Here is a 20869-nt window from a genome sequence, read left to right as displayed (position 1 = left end):
TAAAGTATTTAACTTACTGAGTTTTGTGTACATATGTTAAATTATATATTATATATGATATATAACTGAGGTGTTACTATTTTCCACTCATATTTTAAAATAATTCTATAGAAACTTTTTACATGCATCTTTGCATCATTGTTTTTGAAGTCACTAGAGCCATTTTTCTAGGTGTCTAATATAATTTCCCTCACAATTTCCCCTTTACTCCTTTCTAAGTTATTGGGGATATATCACTTTTTGAATGTATATGACATTATGTTTTAACATTAGAACTTTCAAGTATCTATCCTAGGAGTATATTTATGATCTTCACAGCATAATCACAGTGATATTAAAGCAATTCAGTCATGAAGTTATACCTTAGAAAAATAGGATACAAAATGTGTATTAAATATAATCATCTCTTTTGTTTATTCATTTATTTATTTTAAAAAAATTTTATTTAGATAATTAATTTTATCTTTTTATAACGTATTGTATCAAGTGATTTTCAGAAACATTTAGAGCCAGGATTGAATTGAATTTTTTTTAAAATAAAGAGCAAGTGATATGATAGACTTTACAAAAACTGTAAAAAAGATTTTGTCTTTCTTTAGGAATAACTTTGGGGATTATTTTTCTTATATGTGGGTGAATATAATAATATCCCCAAGTTTTAAGTGTTATAAAAGAAATGACAGGTGGTGTTGTAGAGTGTTAGTGTGGGGGTTATTTTTTCAGCTGTAGAGGTCACAGAAAACCTCTTTTGGGAGATAGCATTTGAGCTGATGAAGATGAGATAGCCATGCAAAAATCCATAGCAAAAGATGCCCAAGCAGGAAGAATAGCATTCACAGAACCCTTGAAATGAAATGAGCTTGGTTGGTTGAAGTGAATGAGGTAGAATATTTAGATATGTGGTTAGAGTTATCTGTGTCCAGATCATATCATAGCCATGGTTAGAGAGTTTGGATTTTATTAGATGCAATAGAAACTTTTGAACTAGGAGAGCAATAGATCAGGTGTATGCATATATCTATGTGTGTTTGTGTTTTCATATTTAAAATTTACTCTGCATATGGAGAAATAAATTGATGAAGAAGAGGTGTAGGGTAGTTGCAAAAACAGAAGAAAAGGGTCCAGATAAGAGGTTGTTGGAATTGTTTAGCAGGCTTAGGGTTAGACCAGTGAACGTGGGATCTATTTGGGAGATGTTGCTGACTGAAGTTTTTAGGGAATTGAGTATGGCGTGTGGATAGAGAGGACTCATGGATAACACTTAGGCTTCGACCTGAGTGTGCCAATGAATGGTGGTACCAGAGACTGAGATGGGGAAATTTTGGGAGGACTAGCTGTTATGGCACATCATATTTATATTTTAGAGGCTTAATAGCAACCCAAGAAATGTTAAATCGGCAGTAGGATAGATGAGCCTAGAGTTCAGAAAAGATAAATATATATTTAGGAGTCTCTAGCATATAGTTGTTTCTGAGATTGTATAGATTAACCATTTAGAGTTCAGAGAGAGAAAGACTGAGAGATGATTAGAGAGAAATGAGGAGTAAAACAATGTTATGGTCTCAAAGACAAGTGGAAAAAGTATTAAAGGTTTTTTTCTCCAGTGAGCAGCTATGTGGAATGCTGCTGCAAGGTGGGGTGAAATGAATCAGACAGTTGACATTGAGTTTGGCAGAGGGTAGTGAACTTGATAAAAGCAGTTTCAGGAGACTGATGAGGAGGAAAACATGATCAGAGTAGCTTGGCTAGGGAATGGGATGCCAAGTGGAGAGTGAGGAATGCCAACTCTTTCTAGGAATATTGACCTGAAAGAAGCAGTAAATGGGGGTGTATCTGGGACTGTGTACATAGAGTGTCCAGGGAGAAATTCATTTTAGATTTCTAATATTAAGGCATATTTATATGAAAACAGGAAATGTACAATAGTTTATATTTTATTACTTGATGTCTATGTTTTGTTTTGTTTTTTTTCTTCATGGGAACTCAGTGAATTTCACCTGTTGTTTCTAGATGTTAGTGTTTAGCTGTACCTTTTGTAAAGTAAATAAAATTTGTAATATGTGGCATAAAGTAAAAACTTCATTAATTTTGACTTAAGGAAAAGAGAAAAACTATATCCAAATTTCTGATATAAGATACAAGAAATATTTGTCATTTTATTTCTTGAAAATAAAATTCAAGTCAGTAAATGTAATGATTATTTCTATGTGTATGAGTAATTACTGTTAATTATAAAAATCTTGAAACAGAGATGCATGAAGAAGAAAAATGTATCATCTGTTTTCTATCATGTTGGAATTTTTTGTTTTATATATATATACTTTTTAATTTTAACAAAGCAGAAATTCAAGTATAGATGGTGTTTAATAACCTTTTTAAAATTTTAAAATAAACTTTTATAACTAACAATATTAAATATTTTCAATATTTTTCTCCAATATGACTTTTAATGGCTATAGAGATATCCCTTATAGGAATGAACCATAAATTTATTCAAGTGATCCTTTATTGTAACATGTTTACATAGTCTCTACAAATAATTTAAAGATTTTTTTATTTGTTTAAAACTACCCACACAGACACATAATTCCACATATTTATAATACACAAATTTATATGCATATATAAATACATGCATATACATATGAACTTAGAAATCACTCCATCCCCATTTCTGGTGACATGCCAGGGCCTACTAACGCTGTGTTTACCACATGTAAAATATGAATGCTGTGGATTATTTGAATAGGTATGTATGGATTGTTGTATTTCAAAGTTAAGGGAGATTTTCTGACTTTTGCATGCAAATTTACATTAATTTGCATGTAAAAATCTATATGTATTTTCCAAATAGTGCTCTGCAAAATGCTTTTTCCCCTGTTATCCACTAGAACAAGTGGGTTGATATAATGGGAGGAGGCTTCAAGTAAGTCTGGAAAATGCTAGGTTAAATAAAGTTAAGTAGACTTTTTTAACAGCAGGAATTCATGTTTATCAAAATAACTTTATTTACTGATTTAAGAAGAAGGAAATGAGATTGCTATAATAATGTACAAGAAGTAGACTTAGTATTTTGGTTATATAGTTATCCATTTCAGTAAGGTCATGTTTTAAGTAGTTGAAATAATAGGATATGCTAAAAATTCAATTTGACTTCATTTTATGATTATCATGAAAATTGCTTGACTTAAAAGTGTTCTTTTTTTTTTCTTAAGTGAAGCCGAATTCACCATTCGGTTTGCATATGGAAATCATAGACAGTGGTAATTTAAAGATTTCTTGGTCAAGTTCAACATCCGTACCATTTCAACTTCAATATCAAGTGAAATATTCAGAGAATTCCACAGCAAGTTTGAGAGAAGTAAGTATGTTTTAGTAAGTATGTTTTAGTAAGAAAAGTTGAGAGACAACTAAGGTAAAGGTGAAACCCATCCAAGTCCCATAGAAAGTGCCCTTTGCATACCAAATGTGCCTGCTCTTTGTAGAGCAGAATAAGTTATAATTTAATATTATACCTCTGACTTTCATTTAAGATCAGCATAGGATATTACCATGTGAACAGCATTTTTGCATCTTCTGTAAAATGGTTTTAGAAACATTATTTCATGTTACTCAGTATTGCTTATACATGGATCCATGTTATATATTGCAGAACATGACAAATTCCTCCCAGAATTCAGTGCCAGAGAAAGCTCTTCTTCTGGAAAAAAGTTTATGATTGATATCTCTTTCTTTCCTCTTCCCTGTTCTCTTTCCCTTCTCTTCTCTTTTCTCTTTCTCTCACATTTAAACACACACACACACACACACACACACACACAGTTCAATGGCTATAGGCAGTTCAGTTACACAAACTTGAATTCATTTATAATTTTTTCATCTACAGATCTTCTTTGATTTCTGATTTTATATAAATATTAAATTCCTTTTTTAAAATTGCTCAATATATTTGTTTACATGTAGTATAGAACATGCATGTTTACAAGAAATGCAGAACATGCATGCAACAGAATATAAAGTACACATGCATATACATATATACACAGAAAATTACAAAAAAGCATCAAATCCTTTTCTCATTCTTTCAGTAAGTATTTATTAAGCTAGAGATCAAGAACAATTCTGCCTGCATCAGGGTGCATTGGGATAGTAGACCAAAATAAAAGTAGTTTGGGAGTGCTGGTGAGAGATGGTGGGTTATAATATTAAATGGAAGTAGGACATGATTTTTTTGAAAAGGTGACATTTGAACAAGGGTTTAAAGGAGAAGGTGATGTAGGTATCTGGGGGAATTGGATTCCAAATAGAGAAAAGAGCCATTTAGAAGCTGTAAGCTGGATGAGAGGCAGGCCAGGGGAGTGTGTGAGGATAGGAGTAGTAGTGTGAATCTGAGAGGGATAGGTGATAGTGGTCTAGTTTCATTCTGCTGCATATGACTGTCCAGTTTTCCCAGCACCATATAATGTTATTAACCAGTATTACCTCAATAAAAACCAACCAATCATTCTGCAATAAAAACAAACAGGGGTAGAGGAGGAGAAAGAAGAGATTTGTGAAACTAATTGTTATGTAATTTAGAGGTAAACTGTTTTTTGCTTAAGTTGGGCTAACTTTTTAAAGACTTTATTTTCATAAAGAGCGGGATAGGAAACCTTAATGTTTTGTTGGAAAAAAAAAAACAAAGTTAAGGCTTCTCTGGGCTTCAGCTTTCTGATCTGTAAAATGGAGAAAATAAGATTTTAAACACTAGGGGTGATCTTATGTTGTGTACTGATTCCAGTATTTTCACCATTTTCATTTTATGGTGCACAAAATCTAAGAGGCAGGGGTGTTCAATAGTTTTGGTGTATATCATTAGAAAACCGAAATTATTTGTTAAGCAATTCCTTGCTGGTGGTTTTTTTATGCAGAGTTAAGTCTCTTAATTATTTCCCCTCTACTTGGTACACTGTATTTTTTTTTTTTTTTTAGCAAGAGAGACAGAGAGAGGGGAGGGAGGACAGACAAGGACAGACAGATAGGAAAGGAGAGAGATGGGAAGCAATTAGTTCTTTGTTACGGCACCTTAGTTGTTCATTGATCGCTTTCTCATATGTGCCTTGATGGTGGGGGCCCTCCAGCCGAGCCAGTGACCCCTCGCTTAAGCCAATGATCTTGAGCTTCAAGCCAGTGACCTTTGGAATCAAGCCAGCAACCATGGGGTCATGTCATGATCCCACACTCAAGCTGGTAACCCTGTGCTCAAGCCGGCTACCTCCGGGTTTTGAACCTGGGTCCTCAGCATCCCAGGCCAATGCTCTATCCACTGTGCCACTGCCTGGTCAGGTGGTAAACTGTATTTTGATTCATCTAGTTTATCATCAGGCTTAGGTTCTTAAAAATTACACATGTGAAGCTTTCCTTTAAGAATGTTTATAGTTCTCTCTTCACAATATTCTACATGGGCTTTACAGTAATCAGCGTGGCTTGACACTTCCCACCCACATTAGAAAAAATTTGAAAAATCAATATTCATTATCATCCAGTTAAAAATGTTCATTTATTGTGATTGTAATTTTCTTGGACTCATGGGCTATGTAAAATTTTATTGACTCATGTGCCAACCTTTGTTATTTGGTTGTTGATTTCTGTTTAATTCCATGATGATCAGCTAACTACTTTGTAAGATTTTAATTTTTTGAAATTTGTTGAGAGTTGCTTGTGTTCTCTTTTGGTAGAGGCTCCATGTTGACTTGATGCTCTGGCATTTTAAATATTTAACAGGCTGATACGATTGTCTCAGCTACATCTCTGCTGGTAGACAGTGTGCTTCCTGGGTCTTCGTATGAGGTTCAGGTGAGGAGCAAGAGGCTCGATGGCCCAGGAATCTGGAGTGACTGGAGTGCCCCTCTTACTTTTACTACACAAGGTAAGTTTTGTGGTACCTTCTATTAAAAAGGGAATATATGCCTGACCAGATGGTGACGCAGTGGATAGAGCATCGGACTGGGATGCGGAGGACCCAGGTTCGAGACCCCTCGGCTGCCAGCTTGAGCGCGGGCTCATCTGGTTTGAGCAAAGCTCACCAGCTTGGACCCAAGGTCGCTGGTTTGAGCAAGGGGTTACTCAGTCTGCTGCAGCCCCACAGTCAAGGCACATATGAGAAGGCAATCAACGAACAACTAAGGTGTTGCAACAAAAAACTAATGATTGATGCTTCTCATCTCTCTTCGTTCCTGTCTGTCTGTCCCTATCTATCCCTCTCTCTGACTCTCTCTCTGTCTCTGTAAAAAAAAACCCAAAACAACAGGTCATATACTTTTTGAAGTTGCCTTTGGCATGTTATAAGACACTTACATTTTGTGGCACAGATTAGAAAGAGGAGCACGATATTGATTTCTACTTACATTTTGAAAAAGTTAATTTGTTAATGAAAACTTGGACAAGAGCTCCCAGGTTTTTGTGCATCTAAAGCATTATCTTGTTGAATTACTTTCTTATTCAAAAGATACAGTTACTAAAAGTTTCAAATTCATAACACTACTGGTATTAATGTTTCCTTAGCTTATATTTTGAAAATCAGATATATTTATTTGATGTAAATTTCTACTATTGAAATTTTATTTGAATATTACATATCATGTCATAAAATAGAATTTTTTTTTTACTCCTGATGCTTGATTTAGAGAATTTTTACTTTCAGTTTTTATATTTTTAAAGTTACCGTTAACATCAGCTAAACTGCAGCTTATTCACAATGTTCTTTACATAGAGGCCAGGAGCCTTAAAATAGTTATATATTTATTTAGAATGAGCACACCTGCTTTATCATTTCCAGACCCTTTGGACTCTATCTATCTATCTATCATCTATCTATCTATCATCTATCATCTATTATATTTTGAACAGAGCTTACTTGAGGTATTGCTGCCAAAACAAACAGAAGGCTAATTATCAGTACCTTTATAGCTACTACTTTTTATCCAGTGGTGTTATTGATATTAAAACTTTACCTACCAAGTGCACAGTTAATGAAACATTGCCTATTTCTAATCAAAGAATTATTGATTCTTGCAAAAGGCTAAGTTTTTTTGCTATTATGCTGGAAGATCTTGGACTTCTAGAGGAAAATTAAGGACCTTGCCAGGACTTATGAAGTCCAAGGATATTGCACTGAGATTATGCTACACACTGAAAACAACTTTAGAAGTGCTGAATTCTTATAACATTTATTAAGTGCATTCTTGTTGCTGCCAAAGAAGAGGATAAGTAGGTATTAGATAATTTCTATATTTTACACATAGCAACACTTATAATGGGTTAGAGAAAATATTTCTCCATAAAAATATTAAGTAATCTGCTCCAAGAATTAAAAAATTGATTTTATCTCAAATGTTTTGGTATATATTCTTTTGAGAATTCAATAATATTTATCAATAGAATTTCCTTTCAGTAAAATTCATTAATGTATTGTAGATCTTGCAAAGGTGTTGCACTTGGCCATGAGAAGAAAATCATTATTGTTTTCTAATTTTCCAAATTAAATATTGTATCGTATTTTATATGAGAATTAAATACATACTTATATTATTTTAAAAATTAAATATTGAACATGTACCTCAATAATTTTAATACATTTGTTTAATGTAAATTTTAGAAATTGTCAAAAAAATTTTTTTTCTGTATTTTTCTGAAGCCGAAACGGGGAGAGATAGTCAGACAGACTCCCGCATGCGCCCGACAGGGATCCACCCGGCACGCCCACCAGGGGGCGACGCTCTGCCCACCAGGGGGCGATGCTCTGCCCCTCCGGGGCATCGCTCTGTTGCGACCAGAGCCACTCTAGCGCGTGGGGCAGAGGCTGAGGAGCCATCCCCAGCGCCCGGGCCATCTCTGCTCCAATGGAGCCTTGGCTGCGGGAGGGGAAGAGAGAGACAGAGAGGAAGGAGAGGGGGAGGGGTGGAGAAGCAGACGGGCACTTCTCCTGTGTGCCCTGGCCGGGAATCGAACTGGGACTTCTGCACGCCAGGCCGACGCTCTACCACTGAGCCAACCAACCGGCCAGGGCCAGAAATTGTCAAATTTTTAATAAATTGTTTTTCTTATTTTAAGCTGAAATGTTCACATTTAATAATGCCCAAACACTATGACTTTAATCTTATTTTTCAATTAAGCCTTAATTATCTATATGCATTCGATTTTGAAGGGAAATGTTTTGAGTTTTTATTACCTTTAAAACTAAAATCTTTAACTTAAATTTTGAAAGTTCATTTGCACGTTTTCTAAAAAATGGGTCAGTCTGAGACTTGAAGCAGTTCAGTAATGAGGTGTGGAGCACACTGAAGGTAGGTTAATGGTCTCACAGGTTGGTGCTAGATACTTGTGTGCAGTAAGTAATGGACCAGTGAGGCTGAGTGCCGCCCTGCACTGGTTTATACATCTAATGGACCGGCTTCTGCCTAGTAATTTCATGCTATTAAGCTTTTATTTCCTGTTTATGCTGAACTGGAGACATACAAAATGCCAATGCCTTACATAGATAGTAAACAAAAAGATATTGGAGTTCAGCATGCTATTACAGAAAACTTAAAAACCAGTGAAGTGTTTGTTTGTTTTTGCTTTTGGGGATAATCCAGATGTCATTTAAGAAAACTTATTCATATTCTATCAGCAGAAATGGGTTACCTTAAGTTATACAATCGAAATAACTGGTTTTGTAATGTACTCTGGTGGAAATAATTTCTTCCTATATTAACAGTTTTTGACTTTTATTCTATTTTTAATTAAAAATGGAGATAAACCATGTTTCCAACAATAGGGGACTGAAATTGTAGGATGGAATAGTGTATAGGCATTAAAATAATATTTAAAAAAGTAATGGTTCCTATGGTCTTCAACCACAGGAGACTGGCATTACATATCTCAACATGATACTACAGACATGTAATGTACAGACTAGCTTTATGTATTGGGGTGCTATTAGTTTTGCATTTCCTAACTAGTTTTCTTGTGTAAAGCTTATTTCTGTACTTCTCCTGCTGATGTGAAACTTTTGTATATCCAAGTGAGACAATAGCAACCACAAATTTTTTCTTTAGGATTTTCTTGTACAGTGATTTAAGAACTCACCGTAAGATCACCGATTCTTAAAGCAAAGCCTCGTGGAAGACACATCTTTGTGGAATTAGACTGTATTTCACTTTCATTAATTTTCTACGTGTTGCTTAGCAAGTGACTATTACTCACGAAAACATAGTTTATCATTAAAAAGTCTCCATGCTGAGAAATCCTGAAGACATTTACGGAAGGGCAAGTCATTTGAGAGTGAGAGTGCAAGGCCCTAAACCAGCAGTTACACTTGTGCAGTCTCTTAGTACACCCCTTTTACTGTTGCAGCGAAATCCCAAATGCTCTATTATTCTCTTATACAACATTGACTGTTTACATGGTATTTTCTGTCTTCAGCTGATTTCCTACCTTTCTTCCGTCATTACAGATGTCATATACTTTCCGCTTAAAGTTCTGACAAGTGTGGGGTCCAATGTTTCTCTTCACTGCATCTATAAAAGTCAGAACAGGATTGTTTCCTCAAAAAAGATTGTTTGGTGGATGAATTTAGCTGAGAAAATTCCTGAGAGCCACTATCATGTTGTGGGTGACCGCGTTAGCAAAGTGACACTTCCCAATTTGAATGCAACCCGACCTCGAGGACAGTTCGCCTATGATGCAGTGTACTGCTGCACTGAGCAGGAGTGCCACCACCGCTATGCCGAGTTATATGTCATTGGTAAGCAGGCTGAGGCCTTCTTCACTTTGTCCCACAAGATGTATTTATCTTACGGACTCTATATTAGACTCCCATTGAAGATGTAAGGAAGTTTTATTTTCATTACAAATTTTTTGGTATTTTTGCTATATGTTAATATTTTTATGTGTTTTAAATAGATGTCAATATCAATATATTATGTGAAACTGATGGGTACTTAACTAAAATGACTTGCAGATGGTCAACCAATGCAATCCAATCCCTCATGGGGAGTACTTTGCAGCTGAGATATCATAGGTATGTATTTTTTTTGCTGTTTTATTTTTTCTGTAGATATGGTGAGTTAAAAGTTTCCCATAAAAACATCACCATTACAGTATTTTCGTAGATTATTTTCTTGAAATAAGAAGGTAGAATATACTTAATTAGGAAACAGAAACTGCCACTTTAGCCATTTAAATACCATATTAAGCATGACCTGTGGTGGCGCAGTGGGATAAAGCCTTGACCTGGAACACTGAGATCGCTGCTTTGAAACCCAGGGCTTGCCTGGTCAAGGCACATATGGGAGTTGATGCTTCCTGCTCCTTTCTTCTTCTTCTTCTTCTTCTTCTTCTTCTTCTTCTTCTTCTTCTTCTTCTTCTTCTTCTTCTTCTCTCTCTCTCTCTCTCTCTCTCTCCCCATCTCTCTCTCTCTCTCTCTCCTCCCTAAGATGAATAAAAATAAAGAACAAAAAGTTCTTTTAAAAATACCATATTAAGAGCAAATAGTAGCAGAAGAGCAATTTCAAAGAAGAGAAATGTTTTGTATGTTTTGAGGTGGGATGTTGATAGGGACTTAGTTATAAAAATATTTTTTACTTTTCTTCTCTGAGAAGATGATTGATATGCTTGACTACCATGATTCACATACAAATCAAGAATTGGTATTTTAAAAATTATATTGCTTTGAACTGGGAAATATTAAGACACTGTAATTATGCTGTAATTTACTATTGACTATGTTTTTAGTGTGTTGTGGAATTTAATCCATATTGAAAGTGTAAGAAATTTATTTTCCTTCCCATCTTAGGGATGCACATTACTACCTTTAATCTATACTTTTAAAGTTGTATCACTTACGTATAATATTAGCTTAGCTCTTAAAATGTTATAGGCTCTATCTCTATTTAGGTCATTATGTCCTTGTTAGAACAATGTCATTTAATTTCACTTGCATCCCCACTTAGTGTTTAATGAAATATTTAATAAGGGCTGCAGTCTGCTTTTATGGAAAAACAAGATTGTGAGGTAGCTGGGAATTAAAAAATAGCTTTTTAATAAGAATATCTATTTTCAGATGAAGCAAACTATATCTTTTAAACAGCAAAGTAGAATTCTCAAATATCTTACTGCTTCCATCAATGTCGTTCATTAATTGACTGTTCTTATATCTTCTCAGGAGCAGCCTGTACTGTCCTGAGGTTTCATCTATTCATTCCACATCTGAACCCAAAGATTGCCATTTGCAGAGAGACGGTTCTTATGAGTGCATATTTCAGCCAATCTTTCTATTATCCGGCTATACGATGTGGATAAGGATCAATCATTCTTTGGGTTCACTTGATTCTCCTCCAACATGTGTTGTTCCTGATTCCATGGGTATGTTAAATTGTGTCGTGAGTCTTCATTCTTATTAGCGGATTTGGATTTAGGTTGATTCAGGGTAATTGTTGTATTTTACATCTTCTGATCACATTAGATTTAATTTTCTTCTCTTACAGTGGAATTGAGAAGATAATCAGCCTTAGAATGTTTTACCATTGTGATTTTATTTTAAATTATTTATAGCCCAATTTTTAAGCAATAGGAATATTTTCAGCATACTATTTGATGGATTATATTAATCACTGGGAATGAAATTTAATAACGTTCTAAATAATGCACTACTTTGTATTTTTTTTTCCCCAGTGTACGTATGGAAACATTTGATGTTTTCAAATCTCAAAATTTAATTTAGGTATTCTGATGGTTTTTGTAATCTGAATAGTCGTAACTCAGGGCTTTAATTTATGAGGCTGTATAGGGTGCAGGATCCAAATAGCTAAAGTCAAGTGAACAAGAGAAAATAGATAAGGAATGATGACATCCATTATGAAATTTTAAATGCTTTTTAAAAAAACATTTTGATTTCAAAGGATTCAGAAAGCCTTAGGAAAATTTGATATATACTTCTGGTATTACTGTGGAATCTTTGAGAAATGAGCCATTTATGATTGTGCAGCACAGGGAAAAGAATATATTTCAGAGCTATATACTATTTGTTGGGAAATTATGCCAAAAAATCACTATTTGATTCATTGTACTTTCACATAGAATCAAACTCTGCATTTTGTTCAATAAAAGGTAAACTTATAATATTTAGATTTCTTTTGCAACATAAAGTCCCATTTAATTCACACACACACAATTTAGTTTGGTTCCATGTGAAGTGATGTTACTGTCGGCAGTACCTATTTGGTATTAAATACCCTAGGAGAGCAAAGAACCGTTCTACCTCCCCATCACCCAAACACTCCCAGATACACTTTACAGGCACTATTTAACAAATGCAACAGTATTCCGTTCTGTATCTGCATAACCTTGACGTTACTCTTTTCAGTACTTAAATAAGGAGTTTAAATTGATCTTATATTGCCTACATAGTACTAGAAAACAATGTGAAAATGAAAGTTGAGGTTCAAATGCCTGCTCTACCTCGTGGGAACTTTATGAACTTGGGCTAGCCAGACAAGGGCTCTGTGAGGTTTTATTACCCAATAAATGGAAACAACTCCTCATACTTCTCAATGTGAATATTGTGGGGACCACATAAACTATTCCACTGCAAAGCACTTTTATTACAAACTAGATATCCATGGCCTATATCCATACTATATTCACATGATTCAATCAAGTATGGTGACAGATTTACTCTCTTTGGGTCTCTCAAACATTCATACTATACTTCCTTTCCTGGGAGGAAATATCTTTTTAAGAGGTAAAATACATCATTTTACTGATTGGTAAAGAATATGTTCTTGGTATATGAAGAACTGAATAATCATGAAAAACTGTATACTAATGAAAAGTTTAGGTATTTTAACATCAATAATTTAAAGTATTATTGTCAGTGAGGTCTGGAGCTTCAGGTGCTCACACTGTTATGCTTGGCTCTTGGGACTTTTGATTTCCAAATACATTGAGTTTCTATATTGTCTTTTTCTACTTTAAAAAAAAAATTCTTGCCATTCTAGTCACCTTTGCCTCCATTTCTGCCCCTTAAAAGCCTGTTTTTCTTGTATTTGAGAGAACTAGGCTATCACTCTGCAAGACTACCTTTGACCTTGATCTGGGAATACTTTATAGTAGATAGGAGAGGAGTTTGAAACTCACATATGTGGAAATAGATGCAGTGCATGTTTTTTTACCTTTAAATAAAATTTTTCATGGAACAGTTTGCTATTGATGTTTATCATGTGTTCAGCATGGTTTCTTCTGCTTGCAGAGCCAATTGCTCAATTTCTAATCAGGTCTAGTAGAAACTTGCTGGGTGACATGGACAGTGTATCAATTTTTAAAATATCAACCTCTTGCCTGACCTGTGCTGGTGTAGTGGATAAAGCATCGGCCTGGAATGCTCAGGTCGCAGATTCTAAACCCTGGGCTTGCCTGGTCAAGGCACATATGGGAGTTGATGCTTCCTGCTCCTCCCCCCTTTCTCTCTTTCTCTCTGTCTCTCTCCTCTAAAATGAATAAATAAATAAAAATTAAAAAGGATTAAAAAAATTAATCTCTCTATTTGCAAAATAATTCTTTTCTTATTTATTGCATACAAATAGTAGGGGAATCAAATGAGATAAATGTGAAACTTTAAAAAAAGATATTGCTTTATGATTATAAGGTATGGAGATTATAATATCATCATCATGGTTTTTAAACATTATTACTTTAATATATACTGTTTTTGAAATTTCTAGTGAAACCACTGCCTCCATCTAGTGTGAAAGCAGAAATTACTGTAAAAATCGGATTACTGAAAGTATCTTGGAAAAAGCCAATTTTTCCAGAGAATAATCTTCAGTTCCAGATTCGTTATGGTTTAAATGGAAAAGAAATACAATGGAAGGTAACTTTTATCCAGAAATTTCTTTAGCTTGCTTCACTATATGTTATTTCTTAAAATTGTTAAGAATTTTATTGCATGAAATTAAATTTTTTTGGCATAAGATTTATTTATTTATTTAGTATATCCCCTGCATTCCATAGATATTTTTTGTTAGAGATCTAAATTTAACCCCTTAAAGAAATAAAAATTTCCTGCAATCTATCACTTTTCAAAGTGAGTTTTTATAGAACATTGGTCCCATAAAATTTTTCTTAAAAATAAGCTTGCATGGCTAAATAAGTTTAGGAAACCTTGCATCACTGTGTGTTTCTAATGTAGAGTCATAGTTTATTGCATATGAAAGGTTGAGAGAGGTCATGCACGAAAGAAATTGTTGTGACTTTATTTCATCCTGTTTCTCAAATTCATTTTACTGAATCATTTTTCCTCTAACATTTAATAATATTCCTTAGAATCCATGTGTTCCCTGGAAGGCATCTGGGAATAAGCTGTTTTTGCCAAACAACCAGCATCATACCCATACTCTCAAGTGTGCATAAGATGACTTGCCATGTCAGTTTTCTGATGGCAGCCTGCAGAGACCTACAAATCTCAGGGACCCTAACTATGTCATTAGATTATGACAACTGAACTGAAATGAATGTGACCGTTGACCTACTTATTGAGGAGACTGAATATCAGAGATTCTCTACAGCAGGCCTTAGTAACTACGAGGTTAAAATCATTAGAAGTTGTATAGATGGAAGGATTAGTGGACAGGAATAAGTAATAATAAGGTTAAGAGAGTGATTGGGAAGCAAGGTTGCAACTGAACCAGACCAAATCTGGTTATGAGCAGGAAATAACAAGATGACTAAAACAATCCTTAACTTGAAGGAGCTCATGATCCAAGCTAATATAAGTGTTTCCAAAGCCAGAAGACACAAAATCAGTTCCCTCTTAATTTTGGAATAGTGTTAAGGTTTAAAATAAAATGCACTTGGCCCTGGCCAGTTGGCTCAGCGGTAGAGCGTCAGCCTGGCGTGCGGGGGACCCAGGTTCGATTCCCGGCCGGGGCACATAGGAGAAGCGCCCATTTGCTTCTCCACCCCGCCCCCCTCCTTCCTCTCTGTCTCTCTCTTCCCCTCCCGCAGCCGAGGCTCCATTGGAGCGGGGATGGCCCGGGCACTGGGGATGGCTCCTTGGCCTCTGCCCCAGGCAGAGCGACGCCCCGGAGGGGCAGAGCATCGCTCCTGGTGGGCGTGCCGGGTGGATCCCGGTCGGGCGCATGCAGGAGTCTGTCTGACTGTCTCTCCCCGTTTCCAGCTTCAGAAAAATACAAAAAAAAAAAAAAAAAAAATTAAAATAAAATGCACTTCCGGCCCTTTAACTAGCTGTGTGTTAACAATGATCAATCTAATGCTTTGACTGTGTTACAGATGTATGAGGTGTATGATGCAAAATCAAAATCCGCCCTTCTCCCAGTGCCGGACCTGTGTGCAGTCTATGCTGCTCAGGTGCGCTGCAAGAGGCTAGATGGACTGGGGTATTGGAGTAACTGGAGTACTCCAGCCTACACAGTTGTCAAGGATATAAAAGGTCTGTAGAGATTTTGTGAATGGGTGTGTTTCACATCTGACTGAAAAATATTCCTACTGAGAACACCTATACAACTTGGGCTCTTGTTGTTTTGCAGTTCCTATGAGAGGACCTGAGTTTTGGAGAATAATTAATGAAGACATCACTAAAAAAGAGAGAAATGTCACTTTACTTTGGAAAGTATTTATGCTTTTTATGTTTTTCTTCATTGTTCATAATCCTGTCACTTTTAGACTCTGAACTCCCATATTTCACTTCCATTTTTGAGAGGTGATCACAGAGAGCTAAGAGGCTCACCAGCATGGAGTTAGGAGACTAATTCTATTATCAACTTACCATATTACAGTTATGTCAGTACTATTTTGGCAAATCACCTGGACTCTTTAGCCTCATCTGTATAAAAGTAGGATTGTACTAACTAGATGATATCTAGTATTCCTTCAAGTTCAAAATTTCTATTTATATTAAACTTAAACAGGCCCTGGCTGGTTGGCTGAGTGGTAGAGCATTGGCCTGGTGTGTGAATGACCTGGGTTTGACTCCCGGTCAAGGCACACAAGAGAAGTGACCATCTGCTTCTCCACCCCTCCCTTTTCCACTTTTCTCTCTCTTTCTATCTTCCCTCCCTGCAGTCATACATAGCTCGATGGTTCAAGTGCATTGATCCTGGGTGCTGAGGATGGCTCTGTGGAGCCTCCTCCTTGGGTGCTAAAAATAGCTCAGTTATGAGCATAGCCCAGATGGACAGAGCATCGGCCCCAGATAGGGTTGCTGGGTGGATCCCGGTTGGAGCGCATGCAGGATCTGTCTCTGTATCTCCTCTATTCTCACTTGAAAAAAGAGGAAAAGAAAAATAAGTAAAAAAATTAAATTTAAACAAAGTAAAATGGCCTTCTTTACATCTGTGAAGGACATCTAAAACAAGAAATATTTTTTTGTACAATGACAAATAAATAATGGATATTTCCCTAAACCATGGATATTCAGCCTAACAATGTTCAAAGCATTCTCTCCCCCTTATGAACTGACTTCAATCCCAAGTAAATGAATTTTTTTTTTGTCAGAATTTTGGGAGACATAAACATTCAGTTTACATCAAATATCTGTCATTAAAGAAATTACAAATTAAAATAATAATGAGATACCATTCTATACTTTTTGGAATGGTTAAAATAAAAAAAAACTTGCTGGCAAGGATACAAGCAACAGGGAGTTTTATTCTTTGCTGGTGGGACTGCAAAATGGTACTTTGTTTGGAGCATATTTTGGTAACTACTTTGGAAGATAGTCTGGTAGTTTCTTACAAAGTTAAACATGGTCTTACCATATGATCCAGGATTATACTATTAGGTATTTATCCAAATGATTTGAAAACTGTGTTCGCATAAATATTTGCACATACATATTCATAGTAGCTTTATTCATAGTCACCAAAAACTGGGAGCAAGCAAGATATTCTATCATAGATGAGTGGATAAACAAACCATGGTACTTCCATACAGTGGAATGTTATTCAGTGATAAAGAGAAATTGCTACTAAGCCACAAAAGGACGTGGATGAATCTTAAATGTAGCTAAGTGGTAGAAGGCCGTCTGAAAGGACTGCGTAATGATTCCACATACATGACATTCTGGAAAAGGCATAATGTAGAGATGATAGAAAGGTCAGTGGTTTCCAGGGGCTTGGGTGATGAGGAAAGGTTTGAATAGGTGAAGCACTAGGGATTTTTTTTGGTGGTGAAACTATTTTGTATATCGCCAGGGAGGGTACATAGCATGGTGAGTTCATATGCATTTGTTAAAACCCATATAATTTTATAGTATAAAGAGCGAACCTTAATGTATGCAAATTAAAAATAAATAACTGAGGGAGTTCTAGGATCCCAGGATGGAATCCAGACTGAGACAAAAGAATCTACTGTTCCAGTCTATGATTAACTTCACTGAAGGAGGTGGAAGGAAAAGGGGCAGGTTTAAATAACTTTGTAAATGAGCGGGTTCTTAAAACTAAAGGCAAAAAGAACTGTTACTACGCACTGGGTTCTAGCTGATAAAGTGAATTATCATGGGGCATGGGCTAACAATTCTTGTGCTACTGTACATGTAAACTGTAATTGAACAGTTAAGGAAATGGATATGGATGGTGGGACCCAGGTGTCTCACTGTTGGACTGGCTATAGAGAAGCTAGGGGCAGAAGACCAGAATGATGTGACTTATATGAATCTCAATGAAAAAAAAAAAAAAGAAAGAAATTGAGCAGCACTGGTATGGTATGTCGTATAGAATCAGGCTTTCTATGGGTTACAGAGGATTGGCAACACTTATTCTTACCTGAAACGGTGCAGGTGATGGGAGAAGTGGTGTGTTCTGTCGAATGGAGGAATAGAATCGGACTAAATCTGTATTTTACACTGGAATTATCAGTGATGTGGTACGATTCTTTTTAAAACTATAGGACCAAAATTCTGGGGTGCCACACACATTGTCCTGACAGCCTCTGTTACCTGAAGTGACAGCCTATCAGGGGAAGAGAAAATGAGTGGTAGATTTTACTGGGATTAATATATGTGATGGTTAACACTTTTCAGCTCTCCTGTTCCTTTATGGAACCACAAGATTATCCTTTTTTTTTCCTCTTGAATTTTACATGAGCAAACTTTAAACTCTCTGCCCATATTTCTTTTCTTTAGAAATAGAGTGAAATGTATGGTAGAAAAAATTTTCTGTTTGTCTCCATATTTTATTATCTTCTAAAGATTTATTCTCTGAATCTTAAGAAGGAAATAAAAAAAAAACCCAGAAGGGGGATAATACCTTTCCTATCCTCCTGAGCCTGTGGTCAGAGGAAGACCTTCCCATCCTCCACCTCTCCATCTCTCAGCCCAGAATTAGGCAGTGCTCCCTCCGGTCTGACCCCTGCCTGCCAATGGGAAATGTATACTAAGAACTCCACAAGCTAAGTGGGTATAAAAAAGCACTGTAGCCTTTAAACTAATCAATTTTATGTTTATTCCAGCCCTTGATGAAAAATGACTCGTTGTGCACTGTGAGAAGATACGTGGTCAAACATCACACTTTCCACAGTGGGACCTGGTCAGAAGATGTGGGAACCCACACGAAACTCACTTTCCAGTGGACAGAGCAAACGCATACTGTTACAGTCTTGGCCGTCAATTCGATTGGTGCCTCTTTTGCAAATTTTAATTTAACATTTTCATGGCCTATGAGCAAAGGTAAGGAAAAGTTCAAGGTAGTAAACCTGTGCCCTTATAAATATTTAATCTTTGCAAACATGATTCTCTGAATCTGAAAAATCTCTCTTTTACTTTTGTCTCTTGTCTGAAAAACAGTATACTGGATTGTAGTCTTAGTACATAATGTGATCCTGGGGTTTTCATGTGGTAGAACATGGTTCAAATAGTATTATAATAAGTTAGAATATTCTAATAAACCTAATACTTTTGGACCTATGGAGGTTGTAAGTAAATCAATCTCAATTTCTCTTTCTATATATATATACACACACACTCACACACACATGCACACACACACATATATATATAATACATAAAAATAAGTGTATGTGTTATATGGATTACATATATTCTTAATAGTATGACCTGTATGGATGCAAGAAATTGTTCAGACTTGAAAATTAACCTGTACTTCATTTAGTATGAACGACAAACTCTCTTTAATTAATCTTGCTATATTTGATTCATCAGAGAATAGAGAACAACGTTCAATAGGAGTTTCTGATATGGATTATATATTCAAAGTATAAGTTTTTAATGGAAAATTTACATTTTCTGTACCTCTATCAATTTCCTCCATGAAAGCAGCTCTGCCTATTACTTTAATGAGACATGTCCTATCCTTTTTAACTCTCAGACGGCTTTCTCCTTTTCTAAGGTATTTCATGCTTTATATTGTGGTTACTTTTGTACATATAGTGTAAACTTTTTTAAGTTCTATAGCATCTGCACATGTTTTTACTAAAAATATTTTCTATATGTTCTAGAAACATTTATTGAATGCTGTATTGTGTTAGATGTGGGAATTCCAACATGAGAAAAACTATAATGGTCTTAGCATTCATAGAGTCCAATTAGTGAGACAGACATTAATCAAATAATTGTACAAACTAATGCCTGTTTGCAAACTGAGTTAAGTGTTCCCTGGAAAGGAATATAATTGTATAAAAGAAAAGAAAATAGGAACTTGACCTAGCACTGAGGCTTAGAGAAGTTTTCTTGAGGAACAGTTATAGGAATGGAACTTCCCCAAAGGGTGGGAGGAGGAACATTGGCTCCCAAGAGAGGAACAGTCTGAGCAGAAGTCCTTAGGGCAGGGGTCCCCAAACTACGGCCCCCTGAGGCCATTTACCCAGCCCCCACTGCACTTCTGGAAGGGGCATCTCTTTCATTGGTGGTCAGTGAGAGGAGCACGGGATGCGTCTGCATCCCGTGCTCCTGGAGTACTGTATGTGGCTGCGTCGCAAAGCGCTGTGTCACTGACGTACAGTACTACTTCCGGTGATGCAGGACGCACGCCTCACGGCTCCAGAATCACGTCATATCACTTGTTACGGCTAGCAATGACAAATATGGAACCGGACATTGACCATCTCATTGGCCAAAAGCAGGCCCATAGTTCCCATTGAAATACCGGTCAGGTTGTTAATTTAAATTTACTTGTTCTTTATTTTAAATATTGTATTTGTTCCCGTTTGGTTTTTTTACTTTAAAATAAGATATGTGCAGTGTGCATAGGGATTTGTTCACAGTTTTTTTTTATAGTCCGGCCCTCCAACGGTCTGAGGGACAGTGAACTGGCCCCCTGTGTAAAAAGTTTGGGGACCCCTGCCTTAAGGCTTAAGGCTTAGGGCAAAGGCAAGACTGAGGCTTGGCTCTCAGGGCGCGGTAGACAGGACAGGAATTTTATCTCCATATGTGGAAATCCACTGGAGGCTTTGTAATGGGACTCTGCAGAGGGTGTTAAAATGATCTGATCTGTGCTCTGAAAGCAGGACGCCATCAGAGGGAGAGAAAGGTCTGGAAGAAGTCAGAAAGGATGACTAATTGGCTTGTGCAGAGTTCCAGTGAAGAACATCTTTTAACTCTCTACAAAAATCCCTTTTTGGCCCTGGCCGGTTGGCTCAGTGGTAGAGCGTTGGCCTGGCGTGCAAGGGGTCCCGGGTTTGATTCCCGGCCAGGGCACATAGGAGAAGCGCCCATCTGCCTCTCCACCCCTCCCCCTCTCCTTCCTCTCTGTCTCTCTCTTTCCTTCCTGCAGCCAGGGCTCCATTGGAGCAAAGATGGGCCGGGCACTGGGGATGGCTCCTTGGCCTCTGCCCCAGGCGCTAGAGTGGCTCTGGTCGCAACAGAGCGACGCCCCAG

General features: G+C 36.5%; 1 protein-coding gene across 2 annotated transcripts in view; it reads left to right on the top strand.

The window, feature by feature from the left end:
* LEPR (leptin receptor) overlaps positions 1-20869 on the top strand; it is a 122588-nt gene that overhangs the window by 82714 nt on the left and 19005 nt on the right. For both annotated transcript variants that reach the window (XM_066268965.1, XM_066268966.1), the window contains exons 6-14: positions 3216-3361; positions 5764-5908; positions 9476-9766; positions 9925-10042; positions 11186-11385; positions 13743-13891; positions 15310-15469; positions 15567-15649; positions 18487-18703. In XM_066268965.1, coding sequence (XP_066125062.1) covers positions 3216-3361; positions 5764-5908; positions 9476-9766; positions 9925-10042; positions 11186-11385; positions 13743-13891; positions 15310-15469; positions 15567-15649; positions 18487-18703 — 1509 coding nt within the window. The remainder of the gene's footprint in view (positions 1-3215; positions 3362-5763; positions 5909-9475; positions 9767-9924; positions 10043-11185; positions 11386-13742; positions 13892-15309; positions 15470-15566; positions 15650-18486; positions 18704-20869) is intronic.

The sequence above is a fragment of the Saccopteryx bilineata genome, chromosome 3 (genome assembly GCF_036850765.1).
Source record: "Saccopteryx bilineata isolate mSacBil1 chromosome 3, mSacBil1_pri_phased_curated, whole genome shotgun sequence".
Lineage (NCBI taxonomy): Eukaryota > Metazoa > Chordata > Mammalia > Chiroptera > Emballonuridae > Saccopteryx > Saccopteryx bilineata.
The sequence above is the reverse complement of the archived record's forward strand: the minus strand, read 5'-3'. Positions and strand labels throughout refer to the sequence as shown.